Source organism: Solanum lycopersicum, chromosome 2 (genome assembly GCF_036512215.1).
Source record: "Solanum lycopersicum chromosome 2, SLM_r2.1".
NCBI lineage: Eukaryota > Viridiplantae > Streptophyta > Magnoliopsida > Solanales > Solanaceae > Solanum > Solanum lycopersicum.
The window spans coordinates 31,338,366-31,353,400 of NC_090801.1; the positions used below are offsets into that span (position 1 = coordinate 31,338,366).

At 33.4% G+C, this 15,035-nt stretch overlaps 1 protein-coding gene and 1 long non-coding RNA gene across 2 annotated transcripts; one reads left to right on the plus strand and one right to left on the minus strand.

The window, feature by feature from the left end:
- Positions 1-672: 672 nt before the first annotated feature.
- Positions 673-1,432, plus strand: LOC138341984 (uncharacterized). Its single transcript, XM_069294167.1, has 2 exons — positions 673-1,117; positions 1,332-1,432. Exons 1-2 carry the CDS (start codon positions 673-675, stop codon positions 1,430-1,432), a joined length of 546 nt encoding a protein of 181 aa, XP_069150268.1.
- An 8,336-nt stretch (positions 1,433-9,768) lies between these two features.
- On the minus strand, positions 9,769-11,715 carry LOC138342280 (uncharacterized). The gene is made up of 2 exons (XR_011215135.1): positions 11,513-11,715; positions 9,769-10,183 (listed from the first exon to the last, which is right to left on the minus strand). It is a non-coding gene; the product is annotated as an uncharacterized lncRNA (long non-coding RNA).
- Between the last annotated feature and the right edge of the window lie 3,320 nt (positions 11,716-15,035).

The following is a 15,035-nucleotide window of genomic DNA, read 5'->3' on the forward strand; positions in this document are numbered from 1 at the left end:
TACCATGTCCTCCCATCTAAGGGATTTCACTAGGATGGACCCTCCTACATTCTATGGGTCTAAGGTTGAAGAAGACCACCAAGAGTTCATCGATGAAGTCTATAATATCTTCTATGCTACGGGATTTTCGACTAGTGGGAAGGACGAGTTAGCCACCTATCAACTTAAGGATGTGGCTCAAGCATGGTACATCCAATGGAGGGACAATAGGCCTTTAAGAGGTGGACTCATGGCTTGGGAAGTGTTCAAGAAGGATTTTCTTGATCGGTTCTTTCCTAGGGAGAAGAGGGAAGGTAAAGTGGTGGAGTTCATCAACCTTTGCCAAGGAGGTATGAGTGTTCATGAATACTCTTTGAAACTCTCTAAATTGTCAAAATATGCTCCTTCTTTGGTTTCTAATCCTAGAGATAAAATGAGCCATTTTGTGACAAGGGTGTCGATGATTTATAAGAGGAGTGTCATTCGGCTATGCTACATGACAACATGAACATTACTCATCTCATGGTTCATTCGCAACATGCAGAAGATGAAAGGGCTAAGAGGAAGAGTATGGAGGCCAAGAAGGTAAGATCATTTGATTGAGGTTCTTCAAAGGGAAGGCTTGAGATACAAGACAAGCCTAGGTTTAAGAAGCGGGTTTCTAATCAAGTTCCTTCTAAGTTCCCTAAGAATATGGATGATAGGGAGTCTAACCCTAAGCCCAAGAAGGGAAAGAGCACTGGTTCACCAATCGAAAAGCTAACTTGTGGAAAGTGTGGCAAGAAACAGTACGGGGATTGTCTTAAACGGACGGATAATTGTTTTGGTTGTGGTAAAAGTGGGAACAAGGTTAGAGATTGCCCTAATGTGAGGGTTCAAGACAATGGTAATGATCAAGATCAAGCAAGTGGTTCAAATGAGGCTCCAAACAAGAACCGCTTCTATGCTCTCCGCTCTAGGGGTGAGCAAGAGACTTCTCCCGGCTTGGTGACCTTTATGTTGAAAGTCTTATCTATTGATGTATATGCCTTACTTGATCTCGGTGCTACTTTATCATTTGTTACTCCTCTATTATCTAAAAAGTTTGACATTTTGCCTGATATTTTGCATGAACCTTTTATAGTGTCAACCCCGGTGGGTGAGTCGACCGTTGCAAAAGGGTGTATAGAAATTATCCTACAATGTTGCCTTATAGATTTTATTATGTTGAACTAGTAGAACTTGATATGCTTGATTTTGATGTTATTTTGGATATGGTCCCCGTAGTGAGGGAATTTTCGGAGGTCTTTTCTAATGATGTCTCGGTTTTTCTCCCAAACGGGAAACTGATTTTGGTATCGACTTGTTATCAGATACAAATCCCGTTTCAAATCCTCTTTATCGGATGGATCCGACCGAATTGAAAGAGTTGAAGGGTCAACCCAAGGATTTACTTGACAAGGGTTTCATTTAACCTAGTATTTCTCCATGGGGTGCTCTGGTTTTATTTGTGAAGAAGAAGGATGGGCCCCTTAGAATGTGCATTGATTATCGCCAACTCAATAAAATTACTATTAAGAATAAGTATCCTCTCCCTCAAATTAATGACTTGTTTGATCAACTCCAAGGGGAAACCTACTTCTCTAAGATTGACTTGAGATCGGGGTATCACCAACTTAGGGTGAGAGGTGAGGATATACGAAAGACGACATTTCGGACTAGATAGGGTCACTATGTGTTCTTTGTAATGTCCCGTAGTCTCATAAATGCCCCGCATCATTTATGGATCTCATGAATAGAGTGTTTCAAAATTACCTAGATTCATTTGTCATTGTCTTTATTGACAACATCTTGGTATATTTAAAAAATGAGGGTGATCACATGAATCATTTGAGGGTGGTGTTACAAGTACTTAAGGAGAACCAATATTTTGCCAATTACAGCAAGTGTGAGTTTTGGTTAAGGTCGGTAGCCTTTCTTGGTCATATCATCTGTAGTGAGGGAGTTGAGGTTGATCCAAGGAAAATTGAGGCGATGAAATATTGGCCTAGACCATTGACTCCAACCGACATTAGGAGTTTCTTTGGTCTAGCGGGTTATTATCGAAGGTTTGTAGATGGTTTTGAGTCTATTGCATCTCTCTTGACTACTTTAACCCAAAATAATAAGAAATATGAGTGGTCGCAGGCACGTGAAAAGAGCTTCCAAATCTTGAAAGATTGGCTTACTTCTGCTCAGGTGTTGATTTTATCGGAGGGTACAAAGGGTTTTATTGTGTATTGTGACGCATCCCGAGTGGTTTTAGGGTGTGTCCTTATACAACATGGGAATGTAATAACCTATGCTTCTAGGCAACTTAAGGTGCATGAGAGAAACTATCCATCTTATGACCTTAGGTTAGCAACCGTGGTAGTTGCCTTAAAAATATGGAGGCATTACTTGTATGGAGTCCATGTTGATGTGTATACCGATCAGAAGAGTCTCCAATATGTGTTTACCCAAAAGGAGTTGAATCTCTGACAAAGAAGGTGGTTAGAATTGTTGAAAGATTACGGCATGAGTGTCCTCTATCACCCCGATAAGGCCAATGTGGTTGCAGATGCTCTAAGTCGTATGACCATGGGTAGTATGTCTCACATAGAGGAAGTCAAGAAATACCTAGCGAGAGATGTTTATAGGTTGGCTAGATTGGGTGTGAGGTTGGAAGATTCTCCAAATGGTGGTTTTATGGTCCGTCATAACTCCGATTCATCCTTGTAGTTGAGGTGAAGTACAAATAACACCTTGATCAAACCTTGATGAAGTTGAAGGAATCGGTTCTGGGTAATCTTAATGAGGCATTCTCCTTAGGAGGGTATGGTGTCTTGAGGTATCAAGGAAGGTTATGTGTTCACAATATAGATGGGTTGAGGAACTGGATTCTTGAGGAAGCCCATGTGTCCGCTTACTCCATTCATCCGTGTTCGACAAAAATGTACCATGACCTTAGGGAAGTATTTTTGTGTGAAGGTTTGAAGAAGGATATAGTGCAATTTATTTCCAAGTGTCCAAATTGCACACACGTGAAAGTCAAACATCAAAAGGTGGCTTACTATAAGAAATCCAAGTTCCTACTTGGAAGTGGGGGGATATCAATATGGATTTTGTAGTAGGTTTGCCTCAAACTCAAAACCAATATGACTCTATATGGGTGATTGTGGATAGGTTAACCAAGTCCGTTCACTTTATTCCCGTCAAGTCTACTCATTCGATAAAAGATTATGCAATGATCTTCATAGATGAGATTGTGTGTCGCCATGGTATTCCTTTATCCATCATATCGGATCTCGGTGCACAATTCATATCTAGGTTTTGGAGGTCATTCCAAAAAGGTTAGGTACCAAGGTTAAGCTAAGCACCACTTTTCATCCCCAAACGGATGGTCAAGCGATGCGTATTATTCCAACCCTTGAAGATATGCTTAGATCTTGTATTGTTGATTTTAAGGGAAATTTGGATAAGCATTTGCCTTTGGTGGACTTCGCTTATAATAATAGTTTTCATTCATCTATATCCATGGCTCCTTATGAAGCCTTGTATTGTAGGAGGTGTATGTCTTCTATTGGATGGTTTGAAGTCGGTGAGACTTCACTTCTTGGCCTCAAATTGATTTATAAGACTTAAAATAAAGTTCATATTATAAGGAATCTCTTGCAAACGGCCTATAGTCAGCAAAAGTCTAATGCCGATCATAAGATAAGGGATTTAGAGTTTGAAGAAGGCGATAATGTGTCTTTGAAAATTTCGCCTATGAAGGGGTAGTTAGGTTTGTCAAGAAAGGGAAGTTGATTCCTCGTCATGTGGGTCCCAATGAAATCTTGCAAAGGTTTGGTAAGGTTGCCTATGAATTGATACTTCCTAGTGAATTGGCTTCGGTTCATTCAGTTTTCCATGTTTCCATGAGAAGTGTATCGGTGATCCCGAGTCTAGTCTTCCTATTGAAGGTATTGGTGTGAAGGATAACCTCTATTATGAGGAAGTTTCGGTTCAAATCCTTGATAGGCAAGTAAAGAAATTGAGGAATAAAGAACTAGTTTCTGTAAAGGTGTTATGGAAGAATCACCTACTTGAGGGTGCAACATGGGAGGCCGAGACCGATATGAAGTCCCATTAACCTCATATATTTGATAACTAAGGTTAGTATTCTTACTAATAATAAAAAATAATGACAAAATTTTAAGTTTCTTGATTTTTAGTGAAGTTTTGCAAAAAGGTGCATTTTTTTTATATAGTTACAGTAAATTACAGTGAATGTGCATTTTGGCTTGAAACTTCTTTTTGCAATTTTGCTTGTTTTGAGTTATGTCGTGCATTTTGATACGGTGATTCTTTATGAAATTACATGTAGCATGTTTTTAGGTTGAACTTTGGCATAATTGACTCATAAATACTATGTTGAGCTCTTGTTGTTGTGACAAGGATATTCCTCATAATGTAATGTCCCTTATGTGTGGTATTTAATGTTTTTGAATTGCCTTGAGTAAAGTGATATGATTTATATTGTGACTCACTTTGTTATGTGTTTTTGTTGGTTGTTCTTCTAGTCTTGAGTCTATTCCTTCCTTCAAAAGAATTTTAGTGTCATTCGGGGACGAATGTTCCTAAGGGGGGATAATGTAACACTTCGAAAATTCAAGAAATGTTCTAGAGACTAACATAAATTTCCTAAGGTATAGACACTGTTTTAAGGTCCATTATAATTATTATAAGTAATTTAGAGAGTCTAGAAACCAAAATATCCAAGAACTTCCATGACGTCCGGAAACTAGTTCAAGGAGGTACTAAATTGCCTTAGCCCATTTGACTAGCTTTTAGGAGTCGGAAGTTCATGAAAATTTGTGGAAGGGTGTATAACACATATTAGATTTGATTCATAGTAAAAACTTTCAGGTAATACTCTTCAAGTACCAACCAAGGGCCCTTGAGAAGGACCCTTGCACGTTGGAGTCAAACACTGCGTGGGCAATCTGTCCCCACGAGAGGAAATCGATGAAACGTGTGTGAATCGATGGGGCTTTGATGACATCCGTCGACCAACACTTAGACAAATACTTGAAAAATCTCTTTTGCACACACTCTGAACTCATCAACGGATGTGCAGCACGGAAAGGGGGGTTGGTCTGTCAAATAACACACGAGGCGTCGACGGGGTCTCGTGGGTGAGGGACCTATTTCTGCTGCTCGTATTTATTTGGGTTACTTTAATTAAATAAGGTAATAATTAATTATTTATGGGCTTATTAAAGTCTAATTAAGTTAATTAATACCCCATATAAACACCCTAACCCCATTAGACTAATCACAACTCACAAATCCAAATTCTCTTCCTTCTCCCTTCTTTCTCTCTCTAGTGAAGACTCCATTGAAGACCAAGATAGGGGAGGGTTTTAGGGATTAAAATACCAAGGTTTCTCCATCAATATTCATAAATTAACAAGGTATGTGATCTAATTTATCTTTGAGACCTGTTTCCTTAAAGGGTTCCATCAACTTGATTTCCAAAGTTAGGTTTTCAAGTGGGTTTTCATCAAATATGAATTGATGTTATGAATTGATTTGTTTATGATCTATTTTTTATATTATGGTTAAATTAACATTTATTTTAACCTATTTATGATATATCTTTATGGTTTGGTCTAGTTTGTAGAAGATGACCTATTCCCCTTAACCCTAGGTTTTGATCTTGATATGAATTAGGTTGTATTGGTTCAATTTACTTGGTTATTGGTTTCATTACTACTGGATGATGTTGTTACACTAATAATCAATGAATTAGGGTGATTTATAGTCTTTCATTCTAGTTCTTGGGAAGATAATCTAGGTTATAAAGTATGTTGTAAATTGACCTGAGTATCTTGTCTTAAGTTATGATCTAGTATTGAATTGTGATGTAGTGATTCTTATAGACGTGTTATAATGTTGGTTATTGATTTATGATGATATATACCCTAATTGGGTTGAATTAAGGGTTTGTGGTAAGACCTTGATGATGGATTATGAGGAGACTTGATAAGTCTTATGATCCCTATCCTTTACTTCAAATTGTGGTAAATCGTGATTATATCATGATGTTGTATTGGAGTATGCTTTGTATTCGTATTGATATGGTGGTATGATGTTGAATTAAAATGTCTTGACTATGATTTGTTAGTTGTTATCTGAAGATGCAAATGCTATTAGGATGGTGAATGATTTACCAATGTGCCTTATCATAATATGAGAATGTTAATATGCTAACCTCACCTATATGAATTGTGATGAAAGGATAATACTCATGAAATTCGTATTGAGCTATGATGATGATGATGTTATACAAGGGTTAGACCCTATGACCTAAAATAAGCTATGATGATTAATAAAGACACTATAGACATTTCAAAAAGGGACTCTAGCTTAGCACCGAGTGAACTAGAGTGAGGAGTGTCCCTTCCCACAAAGGGAAGGTAAGATCACTATGTACTCTTGAGATTGTCGACTAAAATGCATGTATCATAAAGAGGGTACCAATTATATCTACTAGTTTTTGCACTATGTTGCCCCATAGGAATACTAGCTAGTGGATCCACGTAAATGCTATGTTCATGTTTTGGTATTACCTTGGCAAGTTGTCCGCCTTCTTTTTGTGGAGGGTTCCATGACACCGGATTCCACATTAGCTTATGTGGTATATTTTAGTTAGGGCAAGTTGTTCCCAAAATGTAAAATAAACTAAAGGATTGAACTCTAAATAAGATGACGTAAGGGTTTTAGCTCAGTCTAGGTAGGGGTATGGGACTCTACCCAAACATTGCACTAGTTATCCTTAGAGGGAGTCTTAGGACGATGTTCTTATGTATAAAAATGTCTATAATGCTATATGACATGTTAATGATGAACTTGTACATTGTTGATACTATATGTTGATTGGTGTCACTTATGAATATGTGTTGGTCTATATGGTTAAACTAAGATGATATATACTCTTAAATGTTATAATATGTGAAGTAGGATGTTAGTGATGATTCTTGTTGGGTTACTTTATTGAGTAAGGTTATGGGGCTTCTGCTTGGTCATTGCACTTGTTGACTTGATAGGAGTTCATCGGTAATTGTCTTGATTAGGTTATGTTGAAATGTACTCTAATTCATGCTTGTTGATATTATAACTTGATGATAGGGTTACTTGGCTATATGTTCAATTATAGTATATGTATGTTGACTTGACTATTTTTGATGTTGTTGGTCTTGTGATGTACATGCTTATGACTTAATGAACATGTTCTATTGGTTGGTATGATCTTATTGAATATGCATAAAGGTTTTTAAATGAAAAAATGTATATTTTATGAAATGACCCTTTTCTTAGCATGTTTTCAAAGTATGTGTGCATATGGTCTCATATTTAGTATAAGTGGTGTACTAACCCCATTTCTTCTCTTTTTCCAACATTTAAGTTCCGCTCGTTGAAGTGTTTATGAAGAATAATTGAACAAGTATTGGATCTCCTATTCATCCATGTAGGGTAGGTCCTCACTTTCCGAGGGCGATGCCACTATCTAGCTAATGGAGTTGTTTTGCGTTTAAGATTATTATTTTATTTCCTTTTCATTTAGTATGAAACATTGTATAGTCTATGTGAGGCATTCTTACTTGATGTATGGGTTATGCCCAAGTTATTACACTCTTATTAGATGGTTATGAGATGAGATGACTATTATGACTATGTCATATTTTATATACTTATGTTCAATAAAAGTAGTAGACTAAGTAATTTTCTTATACGAAGGGTCTATATATATATATACTATTTGTATGTAGAGGTCTATGTAAATCTCCAAGTAGATGTAATGAAAAGTTTCAAATTTTCCGCTAAATTTAACCTATGAATGTAATGATGTACGCTAAGAGGCTAATCTTAGTCCTCAAAGACGACGGCAACGGCGGTTACGTCTACGGCTATTCCCAGATGTGACAAATTACATTTTCAATGTCTTATGGAGTAATTGCATGATCAATTAGTTGTATTCGTCTTAAATAAAGTGATCAATTGATTATTTTGATATGAAATGCTTCATTAGCCCATAATTAGTGATAAATAAAGTTATTAAATTATAATTGTCTTTACATTTTAAGTTTAGCTATAATCTCAATGCATTATTTATTGCAATAGATAACTCATCTATTATAAATGTCTAATCTGTATTATTTATTGCAATAAATGATCCATATGTGCTCATTTGTTGCAAAAAAAATGTCAGAATTTGTTATAACAAATGTCTAATTTGTATAATTTGTTGCAATAGATGATCAATATATGCTCATCTATTGCGATGGATGATTCATCTATTGCAACAAATATAACACATATGTTACAACAAATGTTTAATCTGCATTATTTGTTGCACTAGGTGACTCATATATGGTCATTTGTTGGAATGGATGATTCATATGTTGCAACAAATATAGAAATTTGTTACAACAAAAGTCGAATCTATATTATTTGTTGCATTAGATGACCAATATATGCTCATCTTTTGCAATGAACAATTGTTGCAAATATGGTAAAACAAATGTCTAATTTGTATTATTTTTGCAATATATGATCCACATATGTCTATTTGCAATAGTATAATTTAACATTTTATAAATCTAAGATATAATGGAATTTGTGATGAAATAACAGAACATCAATTAAATATAAGGCTTAAGTCATATGCAGCTCTTAAAGTTGTACGCATATTTCATTTAGACACCTTAATTTTGGCTTGTACCTATTGAACACTTTAATCTTAACAAATATATACCTATTAGACACAAAAGGACAATCAATAGAAAGACATAAAATGTGTGTATCTCAAAAGCATATACATGTGAAATGAACCAATGAAATGATGACACATGACGATTAAATAAGATTTATAAAACTCTTTTAAAATAATCTAGAAGGTATTTTAAGAAAGCAAGAAACTATTTTTGAATTATCTCATCACCTACCCCACCCATACCCCCACCCTCATTCTTCTTTGTTGAACCTTATTTCCCCTAGCCTCTACCCTCATTCTTCTTCTTCTCCATCGATCTTTCTGTTTCCACTGAAGCGTTGCGTCTTAACAGTTAGTAAATCATCACCTCCATCTCTAATTTCTTCTTTGTTACAATAGCGTAAAAAATACACCATTATTGCTCAACTAACCCCCATTCACCTTTCATTTTAGTAGCATTGAAAGTTAAAACCTTCCATACATTGTCTTCATCGTCTTTGCACTATTAATTATTTATCACAATTATAAGAAAAAACGATTTTTGTCACAAATAGTTAATCAATTCATATTATTTTCATCAGAATCAATTGAGCTTCTCCAGAATATCAGAGGTTTTAATTAGATCTACATAAAAAAACTAAAAAAGAAGAAGGAGAAAGCAGAAAAAGAGAGATAGATGGTTGGGTGGGATGTGGGTAAAGAAACTGGTCAAATAATTGCAGATTTGCAGTGAGGGAACCATTAGAAAGGAGGAGAAGATGCTTCCTATTTTTTCTTTTCTTTTTTTTTCAGAGAAAAATTAATTATTATTATTTATTTATCTTTTTTATAAATTGAAAAATACATAAATTAAAATATTATTTTTAACTGCTTCACGCGCTTGAGTAGGGTGAAACACACTTGCTTTGTCATGTCAGCATTTTGTGTCTAATAGAAATCACTTTTGAACATATAAAGTGTTTAATAGGTACACGACTAACTTGATGTGTCTAAATGAAATATGCAGACAACTATGAGGGGTCACATATGAATTGTCATCAACAATTAAATTATATGATTAGCTTAATATAACAAGTGTTCATCAATTACAATTCATATTAGGTTCTTCAGGTTACAAAAATATGACTTCAGCAGCCCATACCTTCTACGATGTCATATATACCAACAACATCATCAACACGATCACCACCACCAACATCACCAATATCAACATCAACATTAACATCAACATCAACACCAACATCAACATCAAGATCAACACCAACATTTATGGAAACATCATCAACATCACCAGGAATAATAAATGCTTCCCTCTTGATGGTTGTTATTCTAGCCAATTCTTTTCTTATCAGATCCACTATAGGATCTGATTTTTTATGATTCCTAGAGTTAAAAAATGGCATTTGCAACTCTTGCTCTGTAGGGGAAAAGCCATGGATGTACAATCTATAAATAAAAATAGTTTATATTAAAACTAATCTATAAATTATAATAAATAAAATACTTATTGTAATATTTACCTATAAATTGTATTTTTAACAAATGATTCATGTGTTGCAACAGATGGACCATCTATTGGAAGAAATCTAAACAAATGCAAACAATCAAGTTCTCTTCCAACAGATTACCCATTTGTTGCAGCAGATGGGTCATCTGTTGGAAGTAAGAAAAACACCATCAAATGATTGAGATTTCGTCCAACAAATGACCTATTCGTTGCCAAAAAAAAGGTTATTTATTGAACATAAGTAAATAAGTAGTAAATTCTTAAGTTTTCGTCCAATAAATGACTCATCTATTGCAACATATTAGTCATTTGTTGGATGAAAGCAAAACAGACACAAACTCTTATCTTTTCGTCCAATAGATTACCCATCTATTGCAATAGATGACCATTTGATTTTGAAGTCATATTTTTTTTTGAAGTTACAACCATTTCTAAAGCATTAATAACTATCTTTTTTTGAAGTCACAAGTGTCTAGTCCAAAACTACTCAGATTTCAGATCAAGGATTCCTTCTAAAAGCTGAAATGGTCTCAAATATATAGTTATCTATATTACAATGTAAAATAAATAATATTCTGTTACACTTTTACATCACACATGTACAAATTCAACCAATGAAAAAAAAATAAAAAAGGGGACAGTCACTCACAGTCAACAAAAAAAATCTATCAATTAAACTTGGCATTGGATCATATAACATAGTCAAATTGATGAGAAAATGAATTAAAAGTAAGAATAGATACAGAAATATGCATATTTCCAAACTCAGCCTAACAATGACTTAAAAGTAGTCATTTATGAGGAAACGCGACTTAAAAAATAGATAGAGAAATGCACAAATTAGCAGCAAAACTGGATGAAGACAGCACAAAAATAATGCACAAATTAGCAGCAAAAACTTCACTAAATCAACTAACAAAACTGGAAGAAAATTGCAGCAATACCTATACTAAACCAACAGCTAAAACTTATCAAAACTGCAGCAATATCTTGAATAAACAAACCGACAACCTAAACTGACCAAAATTGCACTACAGTATATACTAAAACTACAACAAGCAGCAAATATTATATAAAAGTGATAATAAAAATACCCAAATAACATTTTGATAAACCAAAAAAATGAAATCAATAAATAAAACTTAAATAAAAAGCTCTAATTTTTAACAGAAAACACGTACAACGATTTGTTCATTCCTATATTTCTTTTTTAAAAAATAAACTAAAAACCCCCAATTTTTTTTCAAAAAAAAAAAATAAAGCTTTACCCGTAAATCAATGTTCCCTTGACTGGTTAGAATGAATAAATCGAAAGCTGAAAAGTTACACATCGAAAGTTGAAAGTTGTTGGAGAAATTGGCTGGAAGAACGAAGCAATTTCAATTTTTGGAGAAGATGATCGTCTACGCAGCCGAGAGAGAGAGAGAAAAAAAAGTTTATTTATTTAGTGTATGGAGTGTTTTGTATTTGTAAAAAGATTATACATTTACCAAAAATATTAATTGAGTCGCCAATTAACTTAATCAATTATTTAAATGTCTTTGACCTTTTATTGATCAATAATATTGTCACTAATAGTTAATTTAAGACTTCAAGGATGCCTTTTCATCAATTTTCTCCAGTTACTTTTTTATACACTAGTTTTAGGGAACGTGTGTTGCACGTTTGTCTTTTATTATTAAATTTCTATACACTAAAAATTGAGTTATAAAATAGGAATGCTGAAATTAGCAATAGGATTTTTACCATTTATATTATGTTCACTAAATAATAAAAAAAATATACTACGAATACTTGAGTATTTTTTGTTATCCTTAATTTGTAGTTTCTCATTCATTTTTCTTCTCATTTTGAATTATGCATATAACATAAATCTTTGTAAATTGGTTCTTAAAAAGCATATTGAAATTTAATTTTGAAAGTGTTTTTATAGAATAGTGGAGAGAATATTCATATTCAACTTTCAATTTTTAAAAAATTATAGGTATGAGTAATAATTAACATTCAATTATTAGGCAGAAGAACATCACATTCTCTTAAATAAAATAATATCATCTAATGCTAAAGTAGACATTCTAATTTGGACATTATTACTTAACTATTTATGTGTCCAACCAATAATCTGGAAACCTCAGTTCACAATTTTTCATCCATAATTAAAATTCTACATCAACAATAAATAGTTTCTCATCACATTTAATAGAAGTTTGATGCATACAACTTATAAGTTCTAAAAAACGTCATCAATTTGGTACATATGCAAATAATATAAACACTTGATATATATGAAACACACTTGCAGCCATCATCATATGTGATTTTTCTCATTTAGTTATTCCTCTCACTACTAATAAAAAATAATCTCGAAAACATATTTATACTACAACAAAACACTCTATCGATAGTCGCATATCAAATTAACTAATTAATGAATTTCATCAAACATGAATTGTATATCACTAATTTTCATATAGGACACAAGATATTCCAATAGAAAAATAAAATATAAGAAAGTATATCGATCAAAATATTAGAAAAGGATGTACAAAATACTTAAACTTGACAAGGAGGAGTGGATAAAAACAAAAGGAAATTACTGCAATACAAAATGATGAGCAATATTAATTTTTTGCTTGAGAATCTCTCACCCTCCTCTAGGTATTTTTAGCAGTAGCTAGGATGAGTTTTGAGTAGATACAATTAATTTGCATTAAATTAGTTCGATGATTTTAGTCCATATCAAATTAATTTTTTTAAAAGAACTCCCCAAATACTCTTGATTTTTATAAAAAAAAAAAACAAAAGAGAAATTAATTATTAATGTGAATTTGTTTTATGCACTAATTTAAATAAGTTATTTATTAAATATTTAATTATATTTTATAATATTTATTCTAATTATTTTAATATAAGGGTAAAATGGTAAATTAACTTTGGCTTTGAATCTTCCCACTTGTAATAATATATGATGATGATTAAAAATAGTAAAAATAATAGTGTATATATTTTTTGCCACTTGTAATAATATATGATGATGATTAAAATAGTAAAAATGATAGTGTATATATTTTTTTTATTGACACCCCTACTTAGGATAGTGCTGTTATAAATGAACTTACTAAAATTAATATACTAAAAGAAGGAAAATTGAGGAAGTAATATATTTCATAAAAGTGTATATACGTATCTATATGTACAATGGCTATTTATAGCCATAAGTTTAATACACATATGTATAACTCGGCCTCCTTATTGGCCAAGTGATAATATTCAACCAATAGAAGAGTTCCATGTAGCATGCATAATTGATATGCATACCATTTGCAAGTGATGCAATACTATTAAAGGTTGGGGCCATGTGGCACCAAAAAATACTTTACAACACTCCCCCTTGGATGTCTATATAAGTATATAGACATACATAATACGCATTACTTGCTGCCTCATTAAAAATCTTTCCAGGAAAACCTAGTGGGACAAAACCTAGATTAAGGAAAAAAGAGTACAGTGCGTATTTTACTCCCCATGATAAAAACCACGATTCAGATGGTTAAGTTTTCGCATTTGAATTTTGTGAACCATTTTCTCAAGAGTTGAGGCTGGTAAAGATTTTGATAAATAAATCTGCTGGATTATTACTAGAACGAATTTGTCACACATCAATATCACCATTTTTCTGGAGATCATGTGTGAAGAACAATTTTTGTGAAATATGTTTCGTTCTATCTCCTTTATAAAGCCTCCTCTTAATTGAGCTATGCATGCAGCATTGTCTTCAAAGAGCATTGTGGGTATCTTGACGTCACACTTCAAATCACATCTTTCTTTGATAAAATATATTACTAATCTTAACCATACACATTCTCTACTTGCTTCATGAATGGCTATTATCTCAGCATGATTTGAAGAAGTAGCGATAATAGACTGCTTCGTAGATCGCCATGATATAGCAGTACCTCCGTATGTAAATAGATAACCTATTTGTGATAGAGCTTTATGTGGTCATATAAATAACCTGCATCTGCATGACGAACAAGATCTGCACTATCTATGTTAGTATAAAACAGACTCATATCACTAGTTCCCCTTAGATATCGCAATATATGTTTAACTCCATTCCAATGTCTTCGCGTAGTGGAAGAACTATATCTTGCTAACAAATTAACAGAAAATGCTATGTCAGGTCTCGTGGCATTGACAAGATACATAAGTTCCCCAATTGCACTAAGATAAGGTACTTCTGGACCAAGAGGTTCCTCATTCTCTTCTTGAGGTCGGAAAGGATCCTTACTCACTTCAAGTGATCGGACAACCATTAGAGTACTTAAGGGATGTGCTTTGCCCATGTAAAATCATTTCAAGATTTTCTCAGTATAGGCAGATTGATGGATGAAGACCCCGTCTACTAAATATTCTATTTGTAGTCCAAGACAAATTTTTGTCTTTCCAAGGTCTTTCATCTCAAATTCTTTCTTTAGATATTCAATTGCTTTTTGAACCTCTTCTGAGTTCCAATGAGATTAATGTCATCAACATAAACAGCAAGAATAACAAACTCCAATGTTATTTTCTTAATAAATATACAAGGACAAATGACATCGTTTATATAACCTTGTTTTATCACGTACTCACTAAGGCGATTATACCACATGAGCCCTGATTGTTTTAAGCCATATAATGACTTTTGTAATCTGATTGAATACATTTTCCGAGATTTTGAACTATATGCTTTGGGCAATTTAAGTCCTTCCGAAACTTTCATATAAATTTCATTATCAAGTGAACCGTAAA

Coding starts and splice junctions, on each gene's coding strand:
- LOC138341984 (XM_069294167.1), top strand. CDS start 673: ATGGATGATAGGGAGTCTAACCCTAAGCCCAAGAAGGGAAAGAGCACT. Junction 1,118..1,331: donor TATAGTGTCAACCCCGGTGG/GTGAGTCGACCG, acceptor ACTTGTTATCAG/ATACAAATCCCGTTTCAAAT.